This window comes from Phyllobates terribilis, unplaced genomic scaffold, assembly GCF_046119375.1.
Source record: "Phyllobates terribilis strain yellow unplaced genomic scaffold, ASM4611937v1 Scaffold_11__3_contigs__length_659146591, whole genome shotgun sequence".
NCBI lineage: Eukaryota > Metazoa > Chordata > Amphibia > Anura > Dendrobatidae > Phyllobates > Phyllobates terribilis.
Genome location: NW_027362771.1, coordinates 619033702 through 619046346, shown reverse-complemented (window position 1 = coordinate 619046346; position 12645 = coordinate 619033702). Strand labels below are relative to the sequence as shown.

At 41.8% G+C, this 12645-nt stretch overlaps 1 protein-coding gene across 2 annotated transcripts in view; it reads left to right on the top strand.

The window, feature by feature from the left end:
- The first annotated feature begins 2396 nt into the window (after positions 1-2396).
- LOC141165424 (uncharacterized) overlaps positions 2397-12645 on the top strand; it is an 85000-nt gene continuing 74751 nt past the window's right edge. For both annotated transcript variants that reach the window (XM_073651027.1, XM_073651026.1), the window contains exon 1: positions 2397-2499. In XM_073651027.1, coding sequence (XP_073507128.1) covers positions 2466-2499 — 34 coding nt within the window. In that variant the 5' untranslated portion in view covers positions 2397-2465. The remainder of the gene's footprint in view (positions 2500-12645) is intronic.

Below are 12645 nucleotides of genomic sequence, written 5' to 3'. Positions count from 1 at the left end.
GTAGAAATACTTAAACCTGCCATGCTCGGATCAGGAGCGTCAAGGCCGGTCATTGCATTGCTGTCAGATCTTGGACATCTGAATGAGCCTCCAAATCTTCTCAATTTCCTAAGATTAAGACCATGCACCTTCGTATGCCTGTGTTTGGTGTTGTAGATATCCGATCAGTACTCTTTCATCCATATCCCATATACAGTATGTACCTTAATGGTTTCTTATAACAGTGTCCTAAACTATACCAGTTTTTATATGCTGAGGCTCCGATTCATCAAAACTAGCATTTTGTATGCCAGTCTTGACCAACACTGCACAGGAATTTTTTAATTTCATTTTTAATTTGTTTATGAACAACCATGTTCACATACAGTATAATAATGCAAAAGGTATTCAAATAAAACACTTAAGTTAGCTAAAAATCAAGACTTTAATAGGTCTGGTCAAAAATGACCAGAACATTATAAGTGTATAGTAGACCCAAACAGAACAGCAGGGTTAAATGCCACTACTCCCTAAACTAATGTACTATTTCGAAACTCTCCCAGTCAAGGTCCCTATGGAGGAACTCAAATCCTTACAGGCTAGCCTTGCAAGGTTTATCTGGAGTGAGAAACGTCACAGAATATCTAAACAAATTAAGACCACACAAACATAATGGTGGCCTGTCGGTACCGGATATTATCAAATACTACTGGGCTGCCCACCTACGTAGAATACAGTCTTGGGCCTCACTATGGGCTTAAAACAAATGGACGGAGATAGAGAAATTGTGGTTGGCTCCTATTCACCTAAACTCATTGCTATGGTCGCCACATCCCATTAAACTAACAACCCCACTTTTAGGGCGCATCCAGTTTACTAGGGATATTTGGACAACTTATAGGAAGCCGTTTGGTCTACTCTCATTAAACTCACCAATGGTCTCTTTCATCAGCTTCTAATACCTAATAGTTCAGATCCGGCAATTGTACATCCCTGGATATCAGCAGGCCTCTTCAGATACACAGACATTGTGAATAGAGATGCTCTGGAAATCATATCATTCGACAGTATCAAAACAAAATACTTGATAACAAACCGGGAATTTTTCCAATACCTACAAATTAAATATTTAGCCCTAACCCTCTACGGTTGTGCAAAAGTATCTGGACCAACTGAATTTGAAGTAATATGTTGGAGGAGTCCTTCAACTAAGGTACTAATTTCTAGCATTTATGCCATCCTTAATACCCCCCAAAACAATACCTTTCCAAAGCACTCCTACATGGTAGAATTTGCTTAATAGGGATATCTCACCCCAGTGCTGGCAGACCATCTAGAATAAGGGATCTAAAACATCAATATGTACATTTTACAAGGAGTACAAAATAATAATGCTTTGGTATCACACACCGGAACTTTTGTATAACATGGACCACCGTGTTCCAGATGTCTGATGGCGCTGTGGCTCCTCGGCAGCTTCTCAGGTTCACATTTTCTGGTCCTGCACATTGATTACAGGGTTTTGGGTGCAGGTCAGATCCCTTCTTCAAAGAGCATTATTTACTGATATCCACCTTGATCCGCTTATATACCTGCTCAATGTTTCCCCGAAGGGAATGGGTAAGAATTCTTCTAAATTGCAGCTCCACCTACTAACAGCGGCCAGATTCCTGATAGACCTGGACTGGAGGAAGAGATACCCCCTTCCCGTTGGGAATTGTTGAGCAGAATTTCTGATATAAAGAGGATGGAATATATGTTGGCCATATTAAATGATAAAGTCACTCTCTTCAACACAATCTACGCCCCTTGAGAAAACTATTGGGTTCAACATAACTGTTGACTAGTTTACATGACCTTACCCCCACTTTCCCCTTCCCCTTATCTTTCTGTCATGTCTTTTGTCTGTTAGTTTGTAAAACGTAAGTGAACACTTTACTGTTGAAACTGAAGGTTAGAAAGAGTACTCATTGGTAGTGGGAAGGACTTGGGGAGAGGAGAGGATGGGCTAGTTATTGGGGCCTCTCTCAACCCTGAACATATCTACTGGGTTGTTTCCAGTTGTACTCAGTCTTACTATAAAGGGGGTCTTCCTAGAAATAGAAAAGTTTATATTTCAACCAATATTTTGCAACTCATTTTTTGTAATTTTACACAAATATGCAATACGAGGTCTATTATGTTGTATTCTTTATTACACTTTAATAAAAAATAACAGTTATAAAAAAAAAATACACTGAAAAAACACAAAAGTAATATGTGTGAATGAGCCCTTAAGGTTACAAGAAAATTGTTGCTTACACCTGGTTGAACCTGACTTTTTGTGCTAGACTTTGAAAAATTCAAATATTGGGTTTTTATTCCATAGAGGTTCTTCGAAAAGAGGAAGTGTAGTTATGTAAATGTCTAATGGGTAACTGAACATTCTTAGCTTCTCTTTATTTCCTCTTTCTTCTGGTCCCTTTCACAGTTGTCCAGCGCTCGCTATGTCCTGTGTGCTGCTTCTAGGCTTGATATGGGGTAGGTGGCAAACACATTATATCCTCATTATTTCATAGATTACATTTTATGGCTGGGTGAGAGCTTATAGAGTCCTAAGGGTATCCACCATCTAGGCACATTCAGGAGACAGTACTATATGTGGTTTATGTGAATGAATAAAAACGTTTTTTTTCCACCATAAAAATAACATTTTTATAATTACTTTTCCTGATATTGCCAGGTATTTCATTTTGTGGCTCCATAAAAAAAAAAAATCAAAATTGCTCTACATTATATTGGAAGATTGTGCAGGCTAGGACAGAAGGGTCTGGAGTTTATTTTTCTCTTTCATGGATTTTCTAAGACCTTTTTTAACACTTCCCATAGCTGCTGTCTTCTGCTTGTTCATGCTAATCTAACAGTTTACAACATTTTAATGAAATGCCAAACATACATTTTTCTAGAATTTAATTGTTTTGTGCTTTTGTTTTTTTTTTTCAATGGTTCCATATCATGTGAACACATTTCGTTGGTGCTCACGCTCTTTGGTAGCTGCTGGGGTTCACGCAGGAATGAGTTTCTGTGTCAAACAGGATAAAGTTTATCTTCTTGCGTAAACTTTCAACATAAAGTAAACAACTTTTCTTCAGCCAAAGTGTTCAGTAAGAAAAACATTGCATTCTAAGGGTAGAATCCATAAAGTAGCACTGTCTCACCCAAAGAGCAGTACAGGCACTGCTTATCCTCAGGCACTGTCTGTCCACAGTTAATGAACTTTTCCGCTCCAACACAACACACACTCCTGAGCTAAGCCAGCTGCCTTTTACAGGTCCTACAAGCCCCAGATTGGAATGTATGGGAACGACCATTCCCACCCAAGCTTTTTTAGTTACTCCTAAATCCTGGACCCCATATCTGATCCACTAAAATTTCTCTCAGTAACTTATTGTTCCCAGAGCACTCTTTTCCGGGAGCTACATCACCAAGGCCAGTCCCCTTGGTAACACGTACAGTACCTGCCATCCAGGACTTTGCCTCCTGATTTTCTACAACTTGTCGAACAATTCTACAGAAAGACTTGTCTAGTTTTTGCTTTAAATCTTTTTTATTTAAAAAAAAATTACAATAAGTGGTTGTGGAATATGATGGGGAAATCTGGGACTTCGCATTAGAATGAATGAATGTTAAATCAGGTGGAGAGAACAGGATAGTAATATTGCAAAGGAGTTGAATAAAAAGCAGAACTTGACTGAAACAGTAGAAGGGAAGTTTTTGTATTTTCTGTCAAATTCAGCAATCTTGTCCATATTCCTATTTTTGTTTTTCACTTTTGTTTCTATCGCACGTTATCTCATTGTATCTCATCAGTCAGATTTGCTGGAGCCATGATATAGAAATCTAACTCAGACAGCATGGAATTTAAAGAGATTTTCAGTTTAGATTCTTAACCCCTTAATGACAACTAATATAATATTTTGTATATATAATATATTTTTTTACTTACCAGAGATATAAGTAAATAGCATCCTCGATGGGAGAAAATGCAGGTGTTATCCACTGTAAACCATAGCTGACACCCTGCTGCATCAGTCACAATAGGTGCTGGCACCGACCATGGACCTTTAGCCCCTTACATGCTGCTGTCAATAGTGACGATGGCAGCCAGATAGTTAACAATATGTGACAACTCCCTCTTTAACAACAACTGCAATCTGCAATCTTGATTGTGTGGTCCTGATGGCTGCCTTGGAAATACACAGCCAGATAATGGCCTTAGAGTCTCCCAAGTACAGAGACCTGTTCAGAAGTTATCAACATTTAGGTGGTAAAAATTAAATGTTTAATTTCCAGAATGTGCATTAATTCTGGAAAAGCTCCTGAAGGATTAGTAAATAGTGTTGAGCCAGCCCCATAGTGTTCGGGTTCGGTTCGGTTCGTCGAACACCGGGATGTTCGAGGAACTGTTCGTCGAAATGTTCGTCAAACACCTTAGAACACCGTCGAACACCGTTAAAACCAATGGCAGGCAAACAAAAACACATAGAAACAAATAGAAAACACCTTCAAAGGTGTCCAAAAGCTGACAAACTGCTCAGAAGACGCTCTCTTTAAAAAAGCCGGCCGGCAATTCAGCAGCGGCATACACCGGTACCCGACAATTTAGACAAAAAGGAATAGAGCATCACACATAGATTAGATAGATAGAAACATGTCAGTCACATATATAAGAAGTACAGTGACAGTGTTGGTTACTGTACTTGTCATTTAGTGTAAAGGATTTATTAAAAAAAATATTAGTGCTTTCATGCACCGTCTCTTTAAAAAAGCCGGCCGGCAATTCAGCAGTGGTACCCGACAATTTAGAACAGAAAGATAGAGCATCACACATAGATTAGATAGATAAAAACATGTCAGTCACATATATAAGAAGTACAGTGACAGTGTTGGTTACTGTACTTGTCATTTAGTGTAAAGGATTTATTAAAAAAAATATTAGTGTTTTCATGCACCGTCTCTTTAAAAAAGCCGGCCGGCAATTCAGCAGCAGTACCCGACAATTTAGAACAGAAAGATAGAGCATCTCACATAGATTAGATAGATAGAAACATGTCAGTCACATATATAAGAAGTACAGTGACAGTGTTGTTTATTGTACTTGTCATTAATAAAATTAATGAAATTCATGAAATAATTAAGAAAAAAAGGCCTTCCCTATATTGCTGTGTCCGGCCAGATACAAATAGGCAGCTAGTGGTTGGGGGCTGCCCGTTCCTGCCTGCTGTACCTGGCTGGACACAAATATAGTGCAAAGCCCCACGTCAATTTTTTTAAATTATTTCAGGAAATTCATGAAATAATTTAAAAAAAATTGACGTGGGGCTGAAGCCGTCGTGGGAACCATGGAAAGGTAAGGATGATGTTGGTTTATTATTTTACTTTTATTGCAGGAGATCGTTGGCTTCAATTTGGCTGAATTTGATATGTTTAGAAATGATTTGTTCTGTACAAGCTCCCCGCACGTGCTCAGTGAAGCTGTGTAGTTTGTGAGTCATGCCTTTGCTCTCTGTTATCAGCCATTTCTCTGAATCAGTCTTCATTTATCAGTTTTTCCCTAAATGGACCACTCTACTCCCTGATGAGAGCTTTCCTATTTTCCAGCTCATTAATTTCAGTTGTCAGCCTTTTTACCTGCGCCTGGAGTTTAGCCTTCCTTGGTTTGGTGGCCCCCGCAGGTTTAGCGCTTGTGCAGCGCAGCTCCTCCCGAAGCCTCCTGACGAGCTTACTCGCATCTTCATACTCACGGAGGTGGCTCATGACCCGGGAGGCATAGGTGGACACAGACTCCTGTGGTCTCTGCTGCACCCAACTCTCCTCAGTGATGTCGGCCTCATCTCCATGAGCACTCAGCTTTCCTCCGGAAGGAGTGCCATTATGCACGCTGTCAGGCTTTTCTTCCATGCTGGAAACCTTGCGGCTTCAAGGAGTCTCCACAGTCCCGGGGGGAGTAGGAGCCACATTGCTGCGACTCCTGGTGGAGGGTCTCACCCCCGAGTCCTCCAATGCGCAGGCCGGTTGCTGGTTTCTCCTGCCCCCTGCCAGCCTGGTTTGGGAAGCAAAAGCCTGAGACTTGGCTCCATCGCTCATCCCAGGAAACCCACTCCCTCCCTGGGTAGGAGAGAGCAGATCCCCAGGTGGAGAGGTGTTGGTTCTTAGAGCTCAGGAGCACACAACAGGATCTGCAGCCACCACACCCACAATCACCACAGTGAGCAACACTGAATTACATCCTGTATTATACTCCAGAGCAGCACTCACTATTCTGCTGGTGCAGTCACTGTGTACATACATTACATTACTAATCCTGTACTGATCCTGAGTTATATCTTGTTTTATACTCCAGAGCTGCACTCACTATTCTGCTGGTACAGTCACTGTGTACATACATTACATTGCTCATCCTGAGTTACACCCTGTATTATACTCCAGAGGTGCACTCACTATTCTGCTGGTGGAATCACTATGTTTATACATTACTTATGGTGTACTTTTGTTGTTTCATCTTGTATTATACTTCAGAGCTGCATTCACAATTATGCATGCCATAGACCCGTAAACTACAAAATCATAATATAATGCAGAAATTTTCAGTATGCAAATCTTTAAAATCTAATTTATATAGAAACAGAACAAGCTGTTTTTATGGGTTAGTTGTCTTTTTATGAAGATTTTTATTCAAATGATGTGTAACGTGGCTCCCACCTGTGATGTGGCGAGTGAACTATGAATATTTATGTAGATCTTTAATAAGTTATATGAAGCACAGACATGTTCCATGACATAAAACTTCCCCTTCATCAGACTTTGCGGCTTCATGTAATTTCCCCTGATTTCCTCATTTGTTATTTATGTCTGAATTTTGTTGCTAATTTCTTCATGCAGAAGTCAGAGATCAGATTTTCTGAGACAGATCTCCAATTCTTTTGCATTCAGTCGTAGAACCTGATTTTTCATTGCTTTTACACCTATTTTTTTATAGTTTTGTGTGTTTTTGCACCTTTTTTTTGTGCAGTGTGGAGACAAAAGGGTCCGTGGGTGCTCTCGTCCGCTGGCCCGGCTGGCTTTAGAAAGACCCATCCCGCTGAATGCCCCTTCTCCTTCTCTGTGGGCATAATACTACTCATACAACACAGGGTGAAGGTAACACAATGGGCTGATACTTTATTGCATCACCAACAGTCAAGAAAATATACTACATTTTCAGAAAATACACAAGATGGTGCAAATGACAGTCTCACCCTTCTGCTGGCTTGTCGGGAATTAAAACTTCTGCAATTTCGTGGCTTCCAGGGCCAACTACCACAATCAGTAGCCCCCTGCTTTTGGTGGGCACTAACAGAGAGGAGGAAGCGGCAAGTTTAGGAAGCTGACAGAACATTGAGGTACGTGGCCAATGCATCTTGCATCACTAACAATGCAATGGGGGTCAGTGTAGAGGGTAGCTAGGACATGACAGGATCCCTTTAAGAAAAAATAACTGGAGGCACTTAACAGCATTAGTTTGGAAGAATCTAATTAATGTTTCAAACAGTGGAAATAACAATAGAACAAGTGGATATCATCTAATGGACAGTATTTTGAATGGGAATAATGTTTTAAAGATGTTATCTTGAATGAAAAAAAAATAAATAAGTAATTCTCATTTTTTGGGGTACCCCCTCATATGTCATATTACAAAAATAAAATTGTTGCAGTGTTCAAATCTTAGTTGTATCAGAGTCCTCCTCTAGGGACACTTGATGAAGTCACTCTCACCTGGTGTTTACTCTTTTAAATTCTAGTGATGAGCAAACACTAAAATGCTCGGGTGCTCGTTGCTCAGGTCGAGCAAATTGGAATACTCGGGTGCTCAACCCGAGCAACGAGCCCAATGTAAGTCTATGGGAAACTAGAGCATTTTTCAGGCGGCTCCCCCCGGTGGCCTGCAAAGGGCATAAAAATTGTCCAAACTGATGGGAACAGTGCACAAATGACATGGGAACAGCATGGGGAAGTCCCCTGGAAGCATCTCTGGCTCCCAGGTAACTGCTGTCAACAGCGTTGTCAGAGTATTACACCACTTTTACGGACTCACAATAAAACAAACAAAAACAAAACCAAAATGGATTTTCCTGGGAAATATGTTAATGAACATCCTTTCCAGGGTAATGACTTGTATATAAGGCAAAATAAATAATCAAAAACAAAAATACTCCTCTACACCTTGGCCTATGTTCACACGTAGCGTTTTTGATGCGTTTTTGCACTTTTGCATTGCTTTCGACGGTGAAAAATACATTCAATGGTAAATGTCATTTTAACATTTTACTACCTTTTCTTGCCATGTGGTGTGTGAGATATCATCACACACATCCTGTTTCATTTATGAAGGAGGGACTCTGAAAGTCACAAACACTTATTTTAAAGGGTCATCAGGTGGCCCTTACTATTCTTAAAGGGCCAGCAGTCGTCTATGCATTGTTGTTCCCATTATTAACGAGTGGGTATCCTATACTGTTATTGAGTATGCAGTGATTGCAAGGGCTGCCAAAAATTTGGATGCACCAAATACCCCTTACCCCTTGGAAAATATATAGAGGAGGGCCTCAGTTAAAAAAAAATGTTCCCATTATAAAAGGATTGGGTATCCTATAGTGGTAATACCCATTCAGTGACTGCAAAGGCTGCCAACATTTGGGAAAAACTCCACTAAAAATTTAAAGACACATAGAGGTGGGCCACATGTCCCCATTAGAAAGAACAGGGTCTGCTATACAGTTAGAGGGTATGCAGTGAGTCCAATGGCTGCAAAAATTTGGGAAAAACCCCAATACCAATCTGAAGACCTGGTGGTGGTCAGGCTGCTAGTTTTGCTAACACTGCTGATGCTGGCTTGGCAGGTGGTGCAAAAGGCCTTTTTGGAGTTATCTGTAGATTTTTTTAAAAACAACCAGACTCGAGAAGACCTAACAGTTGTATTGGCAACTTCTGTCATGTTGGCGTTACGGGGAACTATTTCCCGCCTTCTGTCTGCGGCCACCACTCTGTTTCTTCTTGTCTGTTGTGGTGCTATGCCTCCCTCCCCCTGTGTGCTGCTGTTCTCACTCTGTATGTCCCCCTGTCAGGTTGGGTCAGTTACTATATCATCCACCACTTTGTCTTCCACTTCCACACCCCATTCCACATTCTGACTTTCTGGCAAATGTGTCTCTTCATCATCCACCTCTTGCAACAGTAATTGCACTTTCCCACCGTTGCCTTCATGTGACCGTGGTTGCTCAAATATTTGGGCATCGCTACACGTGTTCTCCTCTTGACTTGCTTGAAGCTGGCAGTGCGAGAGAACCGAATCTTCAAATGGAAAAGTGAACAGCTCTTCTGAGTGTCCAAGTGTGGGATGAGTTGTCTCCGGGCACTCGGCATAGTGGGAGGAAGGAGGATCAGGGTGAGGAATATGCCGTCCAGATTGACGACTACTGAGACTTGACCGTGTAGAAGACAGGGTGGTGGTGGTGGCAAAGTGACTGGATTTTCTGCAATCCAACCAACAACCTTTTGACCCTGCTATGTCTTCAATAGTGGTGTTCTTTGGTCCAACCTTAATTGGGACAGGAAGGTCGAGCGACAAGATGTGGGTGTGTGTTGTGGCACAATTTTGGCTTGCCCATTGCCACGTCCTCTGCATGAACCATCACTATCACGTCCACTTCCCCATCTCTTGCAACACACTTTGCCCATTTTAAATGGAGGACAATATTTTCCACATTAAATACAAATGGCTGGATTTGAAAAGCAGTTACATGTGATACATGTGATGGAAAACCACGGTTTTAAATAGCTGGCCTGTAGGTTACTATTCTTCACAGCTGTTATGAACTGCTACAAGCACTGAGGAAAGACAGGAGATCTGTCCCTATAATAGAACTAAGCTAGATCCCTACGATGTAACGGGGAACCTGATCCTGCAATCAGACCCGCTAAAGTCCTCAGCTAGTCTGAACGAAGACCTATAGATGTGAGGGAGGGATCCCTACAAGAACTAGGGACTGGGAGAAAGATGGACACCTCCTAGCAGAAATTGTAGCAGTAAAAAGACAAACAAACAACATAGGTCCAAAGACTTACCAAAACTGACTTAGTAAGGTAACAAAGCACCTGGCTAGCTTAAGAGTAGTAATTACAATGAAGTCCAGCATGACCAGAAGGGCGCAGCAGGATTAAATAGGCAAAAAAGGTCATGTGACCAGCAAAATAGAAAAAAACAAACAGGAGAGTTCTAACAACAGCGACCTAGTGTGAATAGCTTGACTGACACACTGCAACGAAAAGGAAGGCAGAAATGGCTGCTTTTGGAACACTGTTATATGTGATACGTGTGACGGAGAACCACGGTTTTAAATTGCAGGCCTGTAGTTTACTAATGCTATTCTCCACAACAACCTCATGTGAATAGCTTTGCTGACACACTGCAGCAAAATGGAAATGGAGGCCAGAAATTGGTGAATTTGGAATGCAGTTATATGTGATACATCTGACGGAGAACCACAGTTTTAGAAAGTGGGCCTGCAGTTTACTAAAACTATTCTTCACTGCAACCTTGTGTGAAAAGCTTCACCAACGCACTGCAACATAATGGAAATGGAGGCCAATATTTTCCATGTTCACTACAAAATTATGGATTTTTTTTGCTGCAATATGGAAAAGATCTGGCTGTATTCTGTAGTGCTAACAAGCAAATGGAGCAGAAAAACTGTGTACTCTGGATTGCTTTTTAAACAAGTAATCAGGATTAAGATAAAAAAAAATTATCCCTGGCCCCTGATACCTGGGGCTATGTCTACAAATATCTGTTATAGCAGCCGTCAGAATGTGCAATTGACCGTCTTGTGCTGTATCATGCAATGCAGTCTTTCACATATCCTGCCTGCCATACTTTTTAAACATATAACCAGGATTAAGATAAAAAAATAGCTCTGGCCCCTTATATCTGGGGCTATGTCAGCAAATATTTGTCACAGCAGGATCAGTCAGAAGTTGAACGTGCAATGGACCCTCTGCACTATATGCACTGCAGTCTGCCACATATACTGCCTGCCTGCCTAACTCCTGCTATCACCACTGAATATATGCAGCTGGATTAGTCCTCAGAAGGACTGTTAGTTCAGATGGATATATATATACATATATATATATATATATATATATATATATATATGTTGTGGAATACCTATACTAACAATAAACAAGCAAATCTCTCCCTGACTCAGCAGCACCTCTCCCTACTCTGCCTGTTCCTGGGGTAAACTGTGACGAGCATGGTGGCGCCAGGTCTTATATAGACCTGATGATGCTGTGCGGCCAGCCAATCACTGTAGTGCCACAACCAAAATGGCTACAGCATTACAGTGCGTGGCAAGCAATCCCTGCATGTTCATTGGCTCTCTAAAGAGCGCCAAACATACAGGGAGGGGACCTGAGCTGCCACCTGAGCAACCCGGAAATACTCGCTGAGAGCCGAGCTTGTCGAGCACCGTGATGCGCGGGCGAGTACAGAGTAGTGGCGAGCAAGTTCACTCATCACTATTAAATTCATGTTGACCATCTGAAAAGACCAGGAAAATCAAGGTAACCATTAACAAGTTGAAAATATGGGGATTAACTGACTTTAAAAGTTAAAAACTAGTCAGTGATAGACAATGTGACATATCAGGAAGTGAAGATCTCTTGGGATTTTCACGCTCAACCGTCACTAATGCTTATAAAAATAATACCAAAAACTCACTAGAACAAGACAACATGGACTACTTTTCCTGTAGGTAAAGAAAGGAAAAATTGGAGGTCATATTGGGCACAGGTTGATCCAAAATTGGTAGTTTGAACAGCCAATCTGATAAATGAAGTCTTCTTCTGTACTATGGATGTTCAAAGTTGGAATAATCTATGTTCATCATTGGATCCATCCTAGTAGTTTACTGTCATCGGGAATGGTTGCTTTGCATCCACTAGACTTAGATTCTCAACAATTCACATGGGACATGTACAAACTAAATTAGACATCTCAGAGAAACCCATAATTCAACCGAATTGTGAGTGAGAACCATGTTTACAAGAACTGTATATAAAGCAAGTGCTATTGCACAAAAAGTATAAAGTGAAAGTTGTAACGGGTCTGGGAGGCGGAACCTCTGGGCTACTATACAAGGGAGTGGTCCTTGTAAGGGAGCGGGTGGCGACCAGGCAGGCAGTCACAGCAGGTGACCGGGACAGTCTCTGGGTGTACGGGCAGGAGGTCACGGCAAGTGATCAGGGCAGTCTCTGGAAGAACGGGCTGGAGGTCACGGCAAGTGACCGGGGCAGTCTCTGGAAGAACGGGCTGGAGGTCACGGCAAGTGACCGGGGCAGTCTCTAGGTAAAGGGTAGGTACGACCTGTGATGGCTGAACCTCCAGGTAGGCTAGCAAGGCAGATGGAGGATGTGTGCTCCCAGGTGAGCAAGCGAGAGTCTCTGGAATAGCAGGTGGTCACAGCACGTGACGGCGGAGCCTCCAGGTAGGCAAGCAGGCAGGTAGCGGAGAAGCGCTCCCAGGTGAGCGGGCAAGAGTCTCTGGAATAGCTGGTGGTCCCAGCACGTGACAGCGGAACCCCCGGG